Source organism: Centropristis striata, chromosome 22 (genome assembly GCF_030273125.1).
Source record: "Centropristis striata isolate RG_2023a ecotype Rhode Island chromosome 22, C.striata_1.0, whole genome shotgun sequence".
Taxonomy (NCBI): domain Eukaryota; kingdom Metazoa; phylum Chordata; class Actinopteri; order Perciformes; family Serranidae; genus Centropristis; species Centropristis striata.
In genome coordinates, this window is record NC_081538.1 from 2,889,024 (window position 1) to 2,907,978 (window position 18,955).

Here is an 18,955-nt window from a genome sequence, read left to right on the forward strand (position 1 = left end):
ATGTAGAGCAAAATATATGCATTGAGATATATTTTGTGGATGTATAAAAATATGTGTCAAAACTAGTGGGGGCTACTTTTATATTAAGTGTATTACATATATAAGATATAAGATTATTAGGCAAATAATGCAGTAAAATGCTGAAAACACACAAAAAAAAAACTTGTTCATTGACTTTTATTGTAGGATTATTTTCATATTTCTGATTGTCCTTGAAGGCAGCACGGTGTGAACCTGTGGAAAGGGTCACAATGTGGAGTGACAGAGAAGGAAATGGAGTTGCTACCCTTAAACACAAGATAGGCTGAATACCACCGTGCCAGTAACAACATAGCCTTGGTTACACTGTAACCACATACCCCCAGAAGAATTTCTCAATGAGGTATACATGAGTAAATAAAGATAAAGAGGGGGAGAAAAGCACAGACGACTGAAAAAAAAAAAAAAAAAAGAAAGAAACATTGTGTGCAGGCTTTTTTTGCAAGGCTAGTTTGTACGTCAATGAATGTTTATTAATACATGTATAGTTGACTTGGATACATTTCATTATGAATTCCAGTCAACCATTCATTTTCAAATTGCTCTTCATTGTGTAAAGCAGCTGTTCTCAACCTTGGGGTCGGGACCCCAAATGGGGTCGCAAGATGATTTCTGGGTGTCACCAAATCATTTTGGAAGTCAGCTCTGTCTCCACTGTGTTAAAGTGTTCATGTGTTTTAGTCTTTTTGGTCACTTAATGTCTTTTTTTGGTCATTTTGTGTTTCTTTTTTAGTCATTTTGTGTCTTTTTTTGGTCATTTTGTGTCTTTTTTTGGTCATTTTGTGTCTTTTTTTGGTCATTTTGTGGTCAATTTGTGTCTTTTTTGGTAATTTTGTTTCCTTTTTTTGCTTATTTTGTGTCTTTTTTGGTAATTTTGTTTCTTTTTGGGGTCATTTTGTGTCTTTTTTGGTCAATTTGTCTTTTTTTGGTCATTTTGTGTCTTTTTTGGTCATTTTGTGTCTTTTTTTGGTCATTTTGTTTCCTTTTTTGGTCATTTTGTTTCTTTTTTGGGTGATCTGAACTGTGCGTGTGAGATTCTGTTCAGTGAGGGGGGGTCGCGGACAAACATGCATGTTAAATTGGGGGTCGCGACTCAAAAAGGTTGAGAACTACTGGTGTAAAGAATTCTACAAATTGACAGAACACAGCGACTCTGTGAGCCCAAAGGAGGAGAGGATAATTTGGTATTTCAGCAGTGATCTGATCAACATTGTTTTGATTGTCCAGACATGTTTGCTTTTTCATTCAACCCATAAAAATGCAACAGCCAAAAGACTTATATATAGACTATACGAGAAAATGATTTGTGAAAGCAAAATAAAGGCAAGGAGAAGCAAATACACCAAACATTTTTTTTAAATAACTCATAACTGTATTTTAATGGCATAAAAGCTCATAAAATGATATCTTCTAAATTAAGTAACTGAAAGACCTGTTGTCTGTCCCCTTTTTTAAAATATAATCATGATTCTTCATCACAGCGAGACTTCCTCTTGGACCAAAACAGACTCTTCACTATGTATTTACCTCTTTTTCCACCTCTGTAATTCAATAATGGTGCAAGCTATTAGGAGTAGATGGAGGCTGCAGGGGAAGGAACTCGGTAGTGGTCACCTGGACCGGCGTCAATCAGTCTACCAAAACAACATTACTTAGCGGAGGATGTCATCCATTAGGTCGAATTTTCCTGAGTAAACATCACCCAACCAGAACATGAAAAGGACACAGAATATCACCGTTATATGGATAGGAATTTGGAGCCTGTTCAGTTTCCATTTTCTCACATTTGCATAGGTTACACACAAGGTTATTATAGTTAACGAAAACTAACGAAATAATGAAAACTGGAATTGAAAAAACATTTTCGTTAACTGAAATAAAAATAAAAACAAGAGTTTTTAAAAAAACGATAACTAACTGAAACTGTATTGTGTGGTTACAAAACTAACTCAAACTAACTAAAATTATAGTGAAAATGTCCTTAGTTTTCGTTTTTGTCAACTTTTTTCATTCATAATTCAGTGTTTCTATTGGAACATGCAACACATGGTAAATATGTTTACTGAGACTTGGATGTCTACACTAGAACCCAAATTCAAAACAGTTAATAACCTTATTGGGGCTGAGATGAATAAACCAAAGGAAATAAAGGCAAAATTTATTATGACCACTTTGAATCTGGCACCCAACACATAGCCCATTACAAAAAAACTAAAACTAACACTAAAACTAATAAAAACTAAACTAAAACTAAGTTTTTTCAAAAAATAAAAACTAAACTAAAACTAGAAAACTCACTCTAAAAACTAACTAAAACTAACTGAATTTGAAAACAAAAATTCACAACGAAATTAAAACTAAAACTAATGAAAAATCCAAAACTATTATAACCTTGGTTACACATGGTAGAACAAACAGAAATGTGGTTTCCACAAGAGCCAGCTCATTTCTATGCCCTGCACTGTAAAAAAAAATCATGTTGTTTTTACGGTAAAAAACCGGCAGCTGTGGTTGCCAGAATTTTACCGTAATAAATACGGTGCGACTTTTTAAAATATTACGGTAAAAAGATATTAGCACTGTTGATTTTACATTTGAGATTGCCATTTTATTGATTTTTTTACTGTATAAATAAAAGATTTTTCCATCAAAAGAAACGCTGTTTTGCCATATAATTGACAAGAAAATACTTTATAAATGCTGCATAAATGAAATATTTTACCATTAAATATTACAGTATATTTTTGTTAGAGATATGGTGTTTACTACATTTGACAGTGAGAAAAATATTTTTTTTTACGAAAGATAAATGCAAAAATTTCAGTGGTGGCTTGTATATATATTACATTAAATACATATTACAGTGTATTTTACAGTGGAGTAATGTATGTTTCAAAAAACAAAACTGTAAAAAATACTGTTTTGGCTGATATACATATTTACTGTGTTTCATTGTTAGTGAAACTGAATTAACCCATTTATCATTTTACAGTCTTTTACTGTCGTTTAGCAGTTTTTCACCGTAAAATCCACAGACATTTTTGACTTTTTTTTTTTTTTTTGACATGTTTGATTGTATGACTGACAATGAGAAAAAGTATGTGTGTAAAAATAGTGACTAACAAACTAAACTCATAGTAATATGCATCCATTCATTTAATTTTGTGTTTTATGTGCCCATTTTTAACATTTGTATGCTTGGATTTGTGCCTGTCTAGTTAGATCAGGGGTGTCAAACTCTGGCCCGCGGGCCAAATTTGGCCCGCAGTGTAATTTTATTTGGCCCGCGAGCCAATATCAAATTATTATCTTATTATTGTACTATAAAAGCTGACCCGCCGGTATTATACGGCACATTTACCGCTAATACTAGATTTATTATTGTTATTTTATTTTTAAATGTATTAACCTGTTGAAAAACTTTATTTTGATATTTAAATCAGAAGGATGCAAATAGAAAAGAGGCATACGATTTTTTTTTTCATTTTTATTGAATAAATTAATGACATTGATGTGTTTTTTATTTGAAATTTGATTTTGCATGTCTGCACTATTTTGTTATATATTGTATGTTTATAAGCGTTGCTGGTTCCATATTTAATGTTAAAGCAAAACATGTTTGGTATATATTAAAAGGTTTATTTGTTCAATGTTGGCCCGCGATTTTATTCAAGTTTTAAATTTTGGCCCATTGTGTATTTGAGTTTGACACCCCTGAGTTAGATAGACAGCTGGGTGTTTGTCCCATGGCGAAATTTTGCACAGTGAAGATGAGAATTAGTGAGAATGTGAAAAAATAATTTAAAAATGGAAAGATATTGGACTAAAACTATGAAACTGTCTTGCTTGAGAGGTATTTTTTAATTGAAATGAGACTAAATCGAACAAAGAATAAATACTGTTTTGTTTGCACGGTAAAATTACTTCAGAGGTTTCAGGTCACAGAAGTGTCTTGTAACAGAGCAATGTAAAGTAAAGTTTGAGCCACTCAGCTCCTGCTTGTTGTGCCTGACCTCTTGTGGTCAGACTCACCTGGAAGCCACATGACAGACTGGCCTCTTCAATGAGAGCACAACTTTAGTTTTACAACTTTTAACCCTATAAAGCCAAGTGTATCATATTTGATACACAAGTTTTTGAGACCTATGCATCATCAGTGTGATATTTTTTTCCTGAAAACCCTGACATGTGTTGAAAAAAACAACAACTGAGCAACAAATTGCACAAAAATACAAGATATAGCAAAAATGATATGCAGGTTCCACTGGTGGATCAGTCATTGCTGCATGAAAACTTCATATCAGCAGATGTATGATGTTGTGTTATATGGAAAAACATTTTTGCATGTTTGAGGAAAATGTTAAAAGAAAGTAAAGCCTTAAAAGGTTAAAAATGTTGGGTTTTATATGTTTTTGTTAGTTCAAGAAAAACAAACTGTGAGCAACAAATTGCACAAAAAGAACTGATGTATCAAATATGATACAAATTAGAATCATACATCCCTATTGTTTTTGGATTTTTTTTTTTTAATTATCTGTCAGCAGGTTCAATAAACACTCAAGTTTAAAAAAAAAGTTTGGCAATTATTTAATGGTTCAGGCTTTATAGGGTTAAAGAGATGAAAAAGGTGGTGATATCTACAGCACAATTCAGACGGATGGTACATAATGTCAAAGGAGATTATAACAGAACAGACTATAATAATAGAGAAAATAGTTATCTTCTTTGCTACTTTTGTGTGATGGATTAGGAAAAGCCAGGATGTACTAGTAATAATCTCAGAAGAGAACCAGAGAATTTATTGCACAAAGAGGTAAAACAGGACATTTCCACAACAGAAGATAAACACTGCGTATGGGATTCAAGTCTCAAATGAAAGAGACAAACTCAACAGATGGACAGAGAACTGAGGAAATCTCAACAACTGTTGGATAGACTGCCATAAATCTTGCTACAGACACTCATTTCCCTCTCAGGATGCATTTTAATAATTTGGTGATGCTTCGATTTTCATACTGCACCATCAGAATTTTAATTTATTTTACGAGCAAGTACCTGCAAAATGATGACATTGCCATCAGCCTCAGCTGTAAGTTTAGTGCTAATAAGCATATGCTAGCATGCTAACACTAAGATGAAAATGCTCTACAGTAGCATGTCACCTTTGTCATTGGAGCATGTTAGCATTTTAACACCACTGTGCTGAAATGACCTCACAGTGCTGCTAGCATTACTTTGTTTTGACAAATTTCTCTCTTCTTCTCATGGCATAAGATAAAAACATGTTTTTTGTGAATAAATTATATCTTTGCAAACATAGCCAGACAATAATATATCCGATCCATCCATCCATTTCCATTTGCTTATCCAGGGCAGTAGGCTAAACAAAGTACTCCAGGTGTCCCTCTCTCCAGCCACACACTGCAAAAAAAGAAAAGTTGGGTGAACTCAAAATTTCAAAGCAACAAACTTCGATAAAATTTTAAGTTGGACAATTAAACTAAATATTTTAAGTTTTGTCTTTGAGTTTGCTCAACTCTGAATTCAGATTTTTGTCAACTCAACTGTACATTTTACCAACTTATAATTTTACATTGTAATAACTTTTAATCCTTACTTCTGCTAACTTCTGCAATGTGCTGAAGTGGCACGATTGTAACGCCGCTATGAAATGTCAGCTAATGTTGCGACCACAATTTTGAGTTAGCATTGATACGCTAATGGCTACTCTTGTAGCTGTAACAAGCAGCGCCGCTAGCATCAGTTAGCCGCTAGCATCAGTTAGCCACTAGCATCAGTTAGCCGCTAGCTTTCACTAATGAATTTCACCGCTTTCCCGCATTTCACAACAAAGAAATAAGAGTTAGCAGAACTATTGTCCCTTGTTTTGAACCCCAACTTAAAGATATAAGTAACAACAACTCACAAACTTATTTTTGAGCAGACAACTGGCTTCCTTTGTTGTGCTAACTTACATTATTGCCCTAAATGTCAGTAATTTATATTTCAAAGTTTTACCAACTTAAATCACTGTTTTAGGCCAAAAAACACAAGTTGGCTTTTTTGCAGTGCAACTTCCAGCTCCTCCTGGGAGACACCCAGCCGATTCCAGGCCAGATAAGAAATACAGAAATACAGTCCCTCCAGCGTGTTCTGGGTCAACCCCAGACCTCTTACTGGTTGGACGTGCCTGGAACGGTTGGCGCCCATTGAGGCATCCTTACCAGATGCCCGAATCAGCTCAACTGGTTGCTTTCAACACAAAGGAGACGCGGCTCTACTCCGAGCTCCCTCCTGATTCCAAATCTCCTCACCTTATCTCTCAGCCTGAGCCCAGCCACCTTATGAAGAACACTCATTACAGCTGATTGTATCCACAATCTCACTAAGATGGTGAACATGATAAACATACTTGCTCTACAGTAGTATATCACTATTGTCATTAGAGCATGTTAGCATTTTAACACCATTGTGCTAGAAATGACCTCACAGAGCTGCTAGCATTACTTTATTTTGACAAATTTCTCCCTTCTTCTTATGATAAGATAAAAATACTGTTTTTGGGATAAATTACATTTTTGCAAACAATTTCCAGCTCCTCCTGGGAGACACCCAGGTGGTTCCAGGCCAGATGAGAAATACAGAAATACAGTCCCTCCAGCGTATTCTGGGTCAACCCCAGACCTCTTACTGGTTGGACGTACCTGGAACGGTAGGCGTCCTTACCAGATTCCCGAACCAGCTCAACTGGTTGCTTTTGAGAATTAGCTCTACTCCGAGCTCCCTCCTGATTCCCAAGCTCCTCACCTTATCTCTAAGGCTGAGCCCAGCCACCTTATGAAGAATACTCATTACAGCTGATTGTATCCACAATCTCATTCTTTCCAACACTCCCCAAAGCTAATGACCACAGATGAGGGTCAGAACGTAAATCGACTGGTAAATCAAGAGCTTTGCCTTCCAGCTGAGCTCCTTCTCCATCACCACCATCCGGTACAACCTCGGCATCACTGCTGAAGCTGCACCAAACAGCCTGTCTACCTCACGCTCCATTCTACCCTCACTCGTGAACAAGACCCTGAGATACCTGAACTCCCCGCTGCGCCTAGAGATCCTGTCTATGAATATCAGAAACTGAATCAGAGACCAGGGACAGCTCTGACGGGGAAGCTTTTTGGGACTTATGTCAGGCCATGATTTGATAGTACAGCTGAAGATAGATAGGACAGGGTGACGAGAGAGAGGGTTTAAGGTGCAGCAAAGGAACCCAAAGGGAATAATTAAAAAGCCCCAGGGCCAGGCCCACCTCCTTCCCCAGAGACAATGGCATGTAAGCCTTATTTGTTGATAAGGAACATGGACTGCTGCGGTCAGGACTCAGCCTCATACATGGTGAGCTACCAGGGCTTCTCATGAAGCTGGTGAGATTATCTTTAACTATAGAAATACTAATACTCTTGTGAATGGAGTGGAAGGAGTTATATTTTTTGTGACAGTGTCATGTGACAGAGCAGGGAGGAGCCCTCACCAGCATGCTGAAACGAAACTTAACTCCATGAGCAGACGAACGGAAGGTTTGCTTTGATTTATTTGCACAGTTGCTTTTAAAAATTTGTTATTTTACAGGTAAGGATGATAATAGAGTTTAACTGTCCCCCCTCCTTAATGTGTTCCTTGTCAGACATAGTAAAATAAACTGTTTGAACAGATTGTTTAGCCCATTGAGTTGAATAGTTTGAATAGTAATTGTATTTCCACTTATTATAGTTGTGTTGTGATAAATTCTTCTCATAAAACAAGATGAGTTTCCTGAAATTAAATAATATCTTAACAAAGTCAGAAATTAATATATGAAGACTAAGGAAAACATATTTATGGGGATATTTGGTAATAATGAAACAGGTGAAGTGAATGTATCTTTAAAAGTACTCTTGTGAATGGAGTGGAAAGAGTTACATTTTTTACTCAGACACACAGAGTGACGCGCAGGGGAGGAGCCTCATCACTACGAGGAAACGAAACTCAACCAGGAGAATCAGACACAAGTTTTCAAAGTGCAGTTTGCTTTAAACCTCTTGGGCAGTGACTTTTACAAAACAACATTACAGGTAAGAAATATATTAAAATGTCCTCTTTCCTTTATGTGGTTCTTGTTGCTGAACTGATCAAATACAATGGGAAAATACTGTTTCAAACAGGTTATTCAGCCCATTGAGTTGGGCTTTATCCTGAGCGGTTTGAACTGTAATTGTAATTATATTTATTAATTCTTGTCCAGATATGGCCACTGCCAGCAGTCTGCTATCAGAGGAGAAGTTCCTGTGTTCTGTCTGTCTGGATGTGTTCACTGAGCCAGTCTCAACACCATGTGGACACAGCTTCTGCAGAGCATGTATCCAGAAGTGTTGGGACAACAGTGACGACTGCAAGTGTCCATTATGCAACAGGACATTTTCTCCAAGACCTGAACTCCAAGTCAACACTTTCGTGTGTGAGTTAACTGCTGAGTTTAAAGCTTTAGTACAAGTCAAGGCCTCGACTCCAGAGCCACAACTTCCTGGAACAGCAGACGTTCTTTGTGATATCTGCTCTGACATGAAGGAAAATGCTGTTAAATCTTGCCTGACGTGTTTAGCGTCTTTCTGTAAAGTGCACCTCGAGCCACATCAGAGAGTTGCTGCTTTCAAGAGCCACACATTATTAGACCCTGTGAAGAATCTTGATGACAGAATGTGCAAAACACACAACAAGTTAACAGAACTGTACTGTAGGACTGACCAGGCCTGTATTTGTCTCAAGTGTTTCAAAACCGATCACAAGAGTCACAATGTTGTTCCACTTGAGGAAGAATACGAAGCCACTTTGGCAAAAAAAGATGAGACGATGGCAAATATCCAAAAGATGATTCAGTCACGGTCTGAGAAGATAGCTGAGATTGAAAACTCAGTTGATGTCAGCCAGAGAGAAGCTGAGAAAGAGAAAGAAGCCAGTGTGCAGGTCTTCACTGACTTGATCTGCTCCATCCAGAGCAGCCAGGCCGAGCTTGTTGAGGTGATTGAGGAGAGGCTCAGAGCAACAAAGCAGAAGGCTGAAGCTTTTCTCACTGAACTGAGGATGGAAGTCGCTGAGCTGGAGAGCAGAAGCAGCCAGCTGGAGCAGCTGTCACAGTCTGAGGATCACCATCATTTCCTCCAGAGCTTCCCAACGTTGTGCTCTCCTTTAAACAAGGACTGGACCAACACTGGTGTTCACAGCAACCTGTCTCTTCAGGGAGTGAGAGATGAGTTGACTCTGCTGAGACAAAGAGTTGATGAAATAAAGGAGGAGATTCCTGAAATCAATGAAAAAGATCAAATGAAAAGAATGAGAAAACATGCAGTGGACTTGACCTTTGACCCTGAAACAGCATTTCGCAATCTTGTCATAAGCCAGGATGGAAAACAAGTGACGAATGGAGGCAGAGATCAAAAACGTCCCAAAAATCCAAAGAGATTTGAAATATGTCCAGAAGTTTTGGCAAAGGAAGGATTCACAACAGGGAAGTTTTACTATGAAGTGCAAGTGAAAGACAAGATTGGCTGGATTGTTGGAGTGGTCAGAGAGCCTGTTAACAGAAAAGAGAACACACCTCTTTCAGTTGAAAATGGTTGTTGGACCATTGGGCTTCATGACGGTATATATAGAGCATATAGAAAACCAAGTGTTGAACTCAGACTGAAAGAAAAGCTTGATAATGTGGGCATCTTTGTGGACTATAATAAGGGAGTGGTTTCTTTCTATGATGTGAATTCTAAATCACACATCTATTCTTTCACTGGCTGCCACTTTAGAGAGAAACTTTACCCATACTTCTGCCTTGAAGGGTACCTCAATGGAGCAAACTCTGCTCCAATCATCATAACACCTGTTCCTCAAACACACTGAGACCGTTCCTTCATTAAGAGAGATATTATTACAGTAATATTGGTCTTTGTCAAAGCACTTAACACACCTGCAGAAACTACTGACAGCAACTTCCAAATTATCCAACTGGTCTCTTTATTATTTACATGTTTTCTCTCCATGCATTCATATTACAATCATGACACTGCATAAGTGACAATCAGTTTCTTTTCCTGCCATATTCTTGTATGTAAATATGTAGATTTAAACTAATGATACAGATGTTCTTCATTATAGTCAGATCCAGTTGTATTACAGTGGATTAGTTTGTCATTTATCACAATATATAAAGTTACTTTGTAAGGATATAATATTGCTCTCTTGTGCATATTTTGATTATTGCAAGAAGTTATGTGGCATAAATTGTAACATTCTTGCAAAATAGTATCAAACATGTTTTGTCTTTCAAATATTCTGCTGTATATACAGCCTCACACTAACTATGATGATCATTAGGAGATTGTTTTCAAGTGTTAATGGACAGTTCCTTGAAGAAAATACCAGTGCATATGATTTATTCATTTTACTGATTTTGTGTAATTCACAGGGGCCTGAAATGAGCATTTGAGCATTTGTTGAGTGGCCAGGGGCCAAAATAAAGTCCACATAAATGTGTCATTTCTACCTATATAATTATATTGTCAGCTCCTGTCATATAATATTGGATGAGTTCATCAATGCCATTAATAATGATATAATGCACTGTTAATTTGTTAAGATATGATGTCGCTCTCTTGTGCATATTTTGATTATTGAAAAAAGTTATGAGGCATAAATTGTAACATTCCTGCAAAATCATGTCAGACACGTTTTGCCTTTCAAGTATGCTACTGTATATACAGCCTCACACTAACTGTGATGATAACATTTTTTTAAGTTGCAGTTCTAGAAAGAAAAGACCAGTGCATATACACTCATATTTTTGCTGGTTTCTTGTAATTCAAAGGGATTTGACATGAGCTTTTGTGCATTGGTGATGTGGCCGATGGCCAAAATAAACTACATATGATTGTGTTATTTCTGCCTAAAACTTTGTCACAATATGAAACTAACAAATGTAATAAACATATAGAAAACTCTTCAGTGTGTCATGTAGTCGTTACTCATAAAAATATCATGAATGGTTTCTAGGATTGGTAACATGAGAATCATCACACCTGTTAAACATCATGTCAGCTTTGTCATCATGAGCATGCTAGCATGCTGGTGTTAGCATTTTAGCAAGACTGGCTAAACAGCCTCACAGAGCTGCTAGCAGAACTTTAGTTGTGTTGTGATAAATTCTTCTCTTCTCATAAAACAAGATGAGTTTCCTGAAATTAAATGATATCTTAACAAAGTCAGAAATTAATATATGAAGACTGTAATATTTAGGATAACAATAGCTGTACATTTATGGGGATATTTGGTAATAATGAAACAGGTGAAGTGAATGTATCTTTAAAAGTTCTCTTGTGAATGGAGTGGAAAGAGTTAAATTTTTACTCAGACACGCAGAGTGACGCGCAGGGGAGGAGCCTCATCACTACGAGGAAACGAAACTCAACCAGGAGAATCAGACACAAGTTTTCAAAGTGCAGTTTGCTTTAAACCTCTTGGGCAGTGACTTTTACAAAACAACATTACAGGTAAGAAATATATTAACCCTCCTGTCGTCCTTCCGGGTCAAATTGACCCAATCTGTTTTGACTATTCCTTCTTTCCTCCCCCCTCCTGTCTTCCTCTCTTCTTTCCTCCTTCCTTCCTTCTTTCCTTCCCTCGCCCCTCCTTTCTTTCTTTCCTTCCTTTCCTCCCTCCCTCCTTCCCTTCTTTTCTATCTTCTATCTCGCTATCTCCTTTACTTTCTCTCTTCTTTCCTTCCTCCTGATTTCCTCTCGTTTCCTCCTTCGTTCCTTCCTTCTTTCATCCCTCCCGCCTCCATTCCTTCCTCTGTCCTCCTTCCTTCTTCCCTTCCCTCGCCCCCCTTTCCTACCCTTCTTTCTTTCTTTCTTTCTTTCTTTCTTTCTTTCTTTCTTTCCTCCCTCCCTCCTTTCTGCCCTCTTTCCTTCCTTCCTCCCTCCTTTTCTCCCTCCCTCCTTCTTTATTTTTTCCTTCCTTTCTTCTCCTCCTCCCCTTTCTTTCCTCCATCCTCCTTCTTTTCTCTCTCCTTTCCATTCTTTCTCCTTTTCCTCCTCTCTTCTTTCCTTCCTCCATCCTTCTTTCTTTCTTTCCTTCCTTCTTTCCTCCATCCTTTTTTACTTCTCTATGCGTCCTTCCCTCTTCTTCCTTCCTTGACCCGAGGACAACAGGAGGGTTAAAATGTCCTCTTTCCTTTATGTGGTTCTTGTTGCTCAACTGATCAAATACAATGGGGAAATACTGTTTCAAGCAGGTTATTCAGCCCATTGAGTTGGGCTTTATCCTGAGCTGTTTGAACTGTAATTGTAATTATATTTATTAATTCTTGTCCAGATATGGCCACTGCCAGCAGTCTGCTATCAGAGGAGAAGTTCCTGTGTTCTGTCTGTCTGGATGTGTTCACTGAGCCAGTCTCAACACCATGTGGACACAGCTTCTGCAGAGCATGTATCCAGAAGTGTTGGGACAACAGTGACGACTGCAAGTGTCCATTATGCAACAGGACATTTTCTCCAAGACCTGAACTCCAAGTCAACACTGTTGTGTCTGAGTTAACTGCTGAGTTTAAAGCTTTAGTACAAGTCAAGGCCTCGACTCCAGAGCCACAACTTCCTGGAACAGCAGACGTTCTTTGTGATATCTGCTCTGAGATGAAGGAACATGCTGTTAAATCTTGCCTGACGTGTTTAGCCTCTTTCTGTAAAGTGCACCTCGAGCCACATCAGAGAGTTGCTGGACTCAAGAGCCACACATTATTAGACCCTGTGAAGAATCTTGATGACAGAATGAGAGATCATGCAGTGGACTTGACCTTTGACCCTGAAACAGCATATTGCACTCTTGTCATAAGCCAGGATGGAAAACAAGTGACAGATACAGACACAGAACAGGAACTTCCCTACAGTCCAAAGAGATTTGAACAGTGTAAGGAGGTTTTGACAAAGGAAGGGTTCACAACAGGGAAGTTTTACTATGAAGTGCAAGTGAAAGACAATACTGACTGGATTGTTGGAGTGGTCAGAGAGCCTGTGAACAGAAAAGAGGACACACCTCTTTCAGTTAAAAATGGTTACTGGATCATTGGGCTTGATGACGGTATATATAGTGCAAATATTGGTGTTGAACTCACACCAAAAGAAAAGCTTGATAATGTGGGCATCTTTGTGGACTATAATAAGGGAGTGGTTTCTTTCTATGATGTGAAATCTAAATCACACATCTATTCTTTCACTGGCTGCCACTTTACAGAGAAACTTTACCCATACTTCTACACTCATATGAACAGAGATGGAACAAACTCTGCCCCAATCATCATAACACCTGTTCCTCAAACACACTGAGTCTGTCAGAAAAGATACACGTAAGGAATCTGCTTTAAGTGTCAACAGCAACTTCCAAATGATATGTTTATCAAGCTAGTCAATTTAAAGGGAATATATGATGCTCACGTTCAGGTTCATGCTTGTGTTTTTGGGATTCTACTAGATGTTATATTATGTTTACATGCTTTAATTTTCAAATAACACATGATTTTTCTTTTTGACTCATTTCAGTGCATGTCTAGACTGGCTTATTTCACAGTTTGTGGGTTTGTTTTTCATATTATGTTCCCTTTTTAATATTGAAAAATGTTCTGTCCATGCATGGATAATTAATAAGTATGACACTGCAATATTAGTGGTATTTTGTTCCTTATCTTAAGTGTATTGTTCAGTGAATGTATAGATGTTAACTGATGATGTTGTACAGTCATATTATCAGGTTCTGTATTACAGTGGATGGGGGTAAAACATATTCTTTTGTAAGATAACCTGTTGCTCTTTTGTGCAAATTTTGATTGTTGGAAAAGATTATATAAATAAAAAATCCTGCAAGATTACATGAGTAGTGTTTTAAGACATACTGTATATACAGCCACTACACTGACTATAATTTATCAGATTTACCATTGTTTTTGTGCATTTGAATAACCACACATAGATTTATTTTTTATGTGTCATTCCTTCCTGGAAGCTCTCACAATATTGAACTCAGAGTTCAAAAAGCATTTGACCAACTTTTACCCTTAACGTACTGCCATACATAAATAAATTGCCATTTTTCCCCCACAAGGAGGCATTTACAAGACTTGCTAATAAAAGAGTTCCAGCATTAGAGTAGACGTGGTGGCCACCACTGTTGGAGCAGTTTGCAGGTTTTGCACAAAGACAGATTTTTTATTTATTTTATTTAACCAGGGAATATCCCATTGAGATTAAGAACCTCTTTTTCAAGGGAGCCCTGGCCAAGAGGCAGCAAACACAGAATACAGTTACATATTTACATAACATACAGACCTTAAACACGTCATGAGAAACTAGTGCATGTTATGGAATTGGCCTCAATAACTCTTAGTTTGGATTTAAAAGTGCTCAAAGAAACAAATTCACTTAATTTCCATTCTTTCTGGCGCATATTCCAGCATAAGGTGCAGAGTAAACAAATGCACTTTTACCAACTCCGTACGAGCAAAAAGGGACAGAAAGCAACAACTGATCTTGTGAACGAAGAGAATAAGATCCTGCATTTCTCACAGTAATTAAGCTGCAAATGTACGAAGGCAGCACTCCCAATATTGCCTTATAAATGAAAGTATACATATGATTAGCCCTTCGAGTGGCCACAGCAGGCCATCCTACCCGAGAGTATAATTCACAATGGTGAGTGGACATCTTACAGTTAGTAATGAACCTCAAAGAAGCATGATAAACAGTATCAATGGATCAGATGGATAACTTGTGACATTTAGGTCACCTGAACTGTGTCTAACCACAGTGCAACCACTAGAAATCAGTGAGCAAGTGATTCCCGGCCTCGTGGCGTTTTTAATAATTTAGATGTGCAATAATCCACATTAGAATATCTGCATTGTTGGATTTGTAAGTCAATCAATAATAGCCTGCCCACTGCACTCACTCCTGACTCCTGCCTATGTTCTTCTGCCCCCACACTGATTTGTGTGTGTTTGTGTGTGTGTGTGTGTGTGTGTTATCCTCGAGTGTGATGCGTGGGCGGATGTTCTTAAGCACCACTGATGGAGCTCATCCATAACTGTGACTAAAACCTGGTGTGTTTCATTGTGTTTGGGTTTCATTAATGGGACATGAGACCATTTTCTCTAGTGACAAATATCTTGTGATATTTGTCAGAGTAGGTTACTACTGAATCTTTGATACAGCAGGAAATGTGTGAGTGGGTAACTAATGACAGAGGTACAGATGCAGACATCAACAGTATGAAGAATGGAAATCTAACGTCAAGAAGTATGAGATATTTTCACATATTTTCCAGGAGGAAGGCAGTATGTATTGTGCATTTAAATGAATGAGTGAATTTAAATTGGCACATGCATATTTTGTGTACTAAGTTTAATACATACTGTAGTGGCAATTTTGTCCGAAAAAAATAACACAATTAAACTTAAAACAAACTTAATCAAAATGCCACTGATGCACCATGAGCGTGTGGTGTACGCAGGCAAAGAAGGTGATGTCCATGCATGATTGTTACACAGCAAAATCGGGAGTGTTAATTCAACTCAAAGTGTTAAATTGAACACTTTTTCTGAGTTTATATAGTTCTCACGGATTCTGAGTTAAGTTACACTTTGAAAAGTGTTAATATTTTAACTCTTTAATAGTGTTAAATATTTGACACCCTTAGTGTTGTTTTATGACACAACATAAGTGCACTTTTAACTCAAAATTGTGTTATTCCTTTTCACTTTGAGTGTTAATTTTTAACATACATCGTGTTATTTTATGACACATTAAAGTGTATTTTTAACCCCAAAATCATGTTATTTCCTTTCACTAATGTGATAATTAACATTCATTGTTTTGTTTTACTAAAAGTGCATTCTGTCTTTAGCCGAACATACAAGTCACAATATCTGAAAATCAACTCCAACTGAAGTGAATCTAACTCAGGTGTTAACATGTAACTCAATTGATTGACAATGCTTGCAGAAGTTTTTGATCACTACAAGTGTTAAAACAACTCCAAAATCAACACCCACCAACTCAAAATTATTAACTCTGAAAAAACAACTCTACCGATTTTGCTGTGTAGTTCCAAAGGTTTATTTTGTCCATTGCGAGCAAGCAAACAAAAGAACAAAGAAACAACATGGCTCCTGCTGCCTATCTTCGTGCTGGTTAAAAACCATAGGCCCACCCAGGTGCATGCTGGTCCTCTGCCTACCCACCTACCTATAGAACATCAGGCGCCCATGGTGCCAACCCAAATTCCATAAAACACAAACTAAATATGCTAAACAATAATGATGATTAAACTAAACAATTACTAGCAAAACACAATATTATCAAAATAAACAAATGTCTAGAATAATCAAAGAATACTCATTGTTAATAATAAACTAAACAGACAACTAAATACTAACAAGAAGTAAATAGCTCCAACACATACCTTTTTCAGTGATATTTCTCCCTGGCACACAGTTGAGGGCTAGCAGGCTAATCAGATGGAGTTTTACTGATTTTAGTGACTTACAGTAAATGTGCTCCACAATGTTAAAAAGTAAAAAGGAGAATTGTGACCTGATAGAAAACCAGCAGAAAGACGGGGCTGTGAGGGCTTGAAGGATCCTGGAAAAAGTGTCAAAATGGCAAATCGAGATACTTTCTTCGGATTCAAAGGAAGTGCAAACATGTTGTACTTTGTGCTTCACCACAATCAGTGATGACTCAGCAGGTGTTTTGCCTTTGAGAAACACCTGCTGTGACTTCTCTGATTGGGATGAAAAAAGAGGGCTTTCAAAACTTCAAGTCAAAGAGAGAGAAAGAGAAAAAGGTTAATTTTACATCATACAGTTTCAAACAAGTTCTCAATACTCTACAAAGGTTTTTTATTTATTTTTAAATTTCATCATTGGTGTGAATATCAAGTCGCACCTATGCTTCAGTGATGGAAGCAAGTGGCAATAACTATAAATACTACATTCCAAATAAAAGTCCGGCAGTGAAAATTTTGTTTTAAAAATACAGAAATATTTGGAAAAGTACTAGTGCAGAATGCTCACCATCTGTGTCATATTATTATATTATTGGATCTCAATTTTTGCTGCATTAATATGTGAGTGGAACTTCAGTGATGCAATTGGTCAAAAAGCTATTTTTACTGCTGGTCAGCTATCTAAACGTGATACATAAATGTAGAGCAATAAAAATGATATTATTTCTTTCTGAAATGTAGTATAATAGGAGAATAAAGTTTGTTTGAATTGAATTACTCAGATAAGATACCTGAAAATGTACTTGAGTACAATGCCTGAGCTAATGTACTAATAATACTTGGTAAATTGCACTGTTGTTGTTTTTTTTAATCTGTTTTTGCTTATATTTATATGTTCTACTTCTTATTTAAATACACATTAAACAAAAAAAATGTGACATTCATTTTTCTATTGATGGATGGTGGGGTTGATTTAGCATTTAATATATATATATATAATATATAATATATATATATATATATATATATATATATGTGTGTGTGTGTGTGTGTGTGTGTGTGTGTATTTGGTTGTTATTAAATAATAAGTATCTTATAAATTATTGTCTTTTCTTATCTTCTGTGTTTTATTTATATTTTTTTATTTTTTTATTGAATAATTTAACTATTGCTAAAAAAAAAAAAGTTACCCTTCTGTAATATAACAATGTAAAACTTGTTAAATTCACTTCCGGCAACAAAGTAACTACGACATAAATACATCTAAAAAAAAAAAAAAAAAGGTTCTTTACATTTTCTGAATCATAAACCGCTAAACGTACTAGCACAACTGTGCAGTTAAAACATTTTAACATTTACTTTATTTAGCCGTAGTTGATGTAGGTTTAACCTATTTAATCAGTGTTCCTTTTGTTATCTTATTTTGAAGGGTAATATCCGGAAGTGTGTTGTGTTTATAAACCATTGACGGCGAACGGGAAAAAGGTTATTTTGGCCGCACATGCACCTCCGTTTTATTATTTTATATTCTCTGTAAGTGTAGGCATAATGCTCGGTTACATAAGTAATTGCGGGAGAGGATTAGGGACAGGTAGGTTAAAAAAAAACGAGAGGAGGAAGAAAAAAAGAATTATGCACTTCGAGAAAAAGTCAAAATGTCGAGAATAAAGTCAACTTTTTGAGTTTGATAAAGTAGACTGCAAGCTACAACCTGATTTTTCTCAATACATCTAATAGATGTCTTAAAAAATCACATTAATTACATAAAAGCAGATTTTCCCAAAACAAATAGTTGTGGTAGCCTACCAGGAATAGCTCATTTATGTGTAGGGGGATTTTAGTAATACTACACCCTTAAATATTATGGTGATTGCTCATTTTATGATGGAAATCAGGTTATAGCGTGCAGTCTACCTAACTGTTCGGATAGACGTGACGTTTCTCTAAAACAATGTTCTTCTGATGATTTATTGACACAATATGGAAGAGGATGGAGAAAAACACGAGAGGATGATTTTTCCCCCCTTATGCAGTTCGAGAATGAAGTTGAAATGTCAAGAATAAAGTTGAAATATGATTTCGAGGGGAAAAAAAGTCGACATGACAAGAATGAAATCAACTTTTTGTGTTCTGTAAAGCTGGAAAGATATTCAGATTCCTTGTTGCCATTGCAAGTCATCAGAGGAATTTTTTTTAGAGAACAGTTGGTAGACACAGTCCCATAACTATTGTTTTGTGAATTCTGCTTTTATGTAAATTATGTGAATTTTTTAGACAAATATTAACTAGCAGTATACCTTACCAAACTCCCAAAGTTTAAATTATTCTCGTCATTTCCACGTGT

General features: G+C 36.6%; 2 protein-coding genes across 2 annotated transcripts; both read left to right on the plus strand.

Moving 5' to 3' along the window:
• The first annotated feature begins 8,035 nt into the window (after window positions 1–8,035).
• LOC131960283 (E3 ubiquitin-protein ligase TRIM7-like) lies at window positions 8,036–10,846 on the plus strand. Its single transcript, XM_059325455.1, has 2 exons — window positions 8,036–8,147; window positions 8,318–10,846. The coding sequence occupies exon 2, from the start codon at window positions 8,320–8,322 to the stop codon at window positions 9,961–9,963; it is 1,644 nt and encodes a 547-aa protein (XP_059181438.1). The 5' UTR covers window positions 8,036–8,147; window positions 8,318–8,319; the 3' UTR covers window positions 9,964–10,846.
• A 647-nt stretch (window positions 10,847–11,493) lies between these two features.
• On the plus strand, window positions 11,494–13,975 carry LOC131960286 (E3 ubiquitin-protein ligase TRIM39-like). Its single transcript, XM_059325457.1, has 2 exons — window positions 11,494–11,609; window positions 12,433–13,975. Exon 2 carries the CDS (start codon window positions 12,435–12,437, stop codon window positions 13,437–13,439), a length of 1,005 nt encoding a protein of 334 aa, XP_059181440.1. The 5' UTR covers window positions 11,494–11,609; window positions 12,433–12,434; the 3' UTR covers window positions 13,440–13,975.
• The last annotated feature ends 4,980 nt before the right edge of the window (window positions 13,976–18,955 follow it).

Coding starts and splice junctions, on each gene's coding strand:
- LOC131960283 (XM_059325455.1), top strand. CDS start 8,320: ATGGCCACTGCCAGCAGTCTGCTATCAGAGGAGAAGTTCCTGTGTTCT.
- LOC131960286 (XM_059325457.1), top strand. CDS start 12,435: ATGGCCACTGCCAGCAGTCTGCTATCAGAGGAGAAGTTCCTGTGTTCT.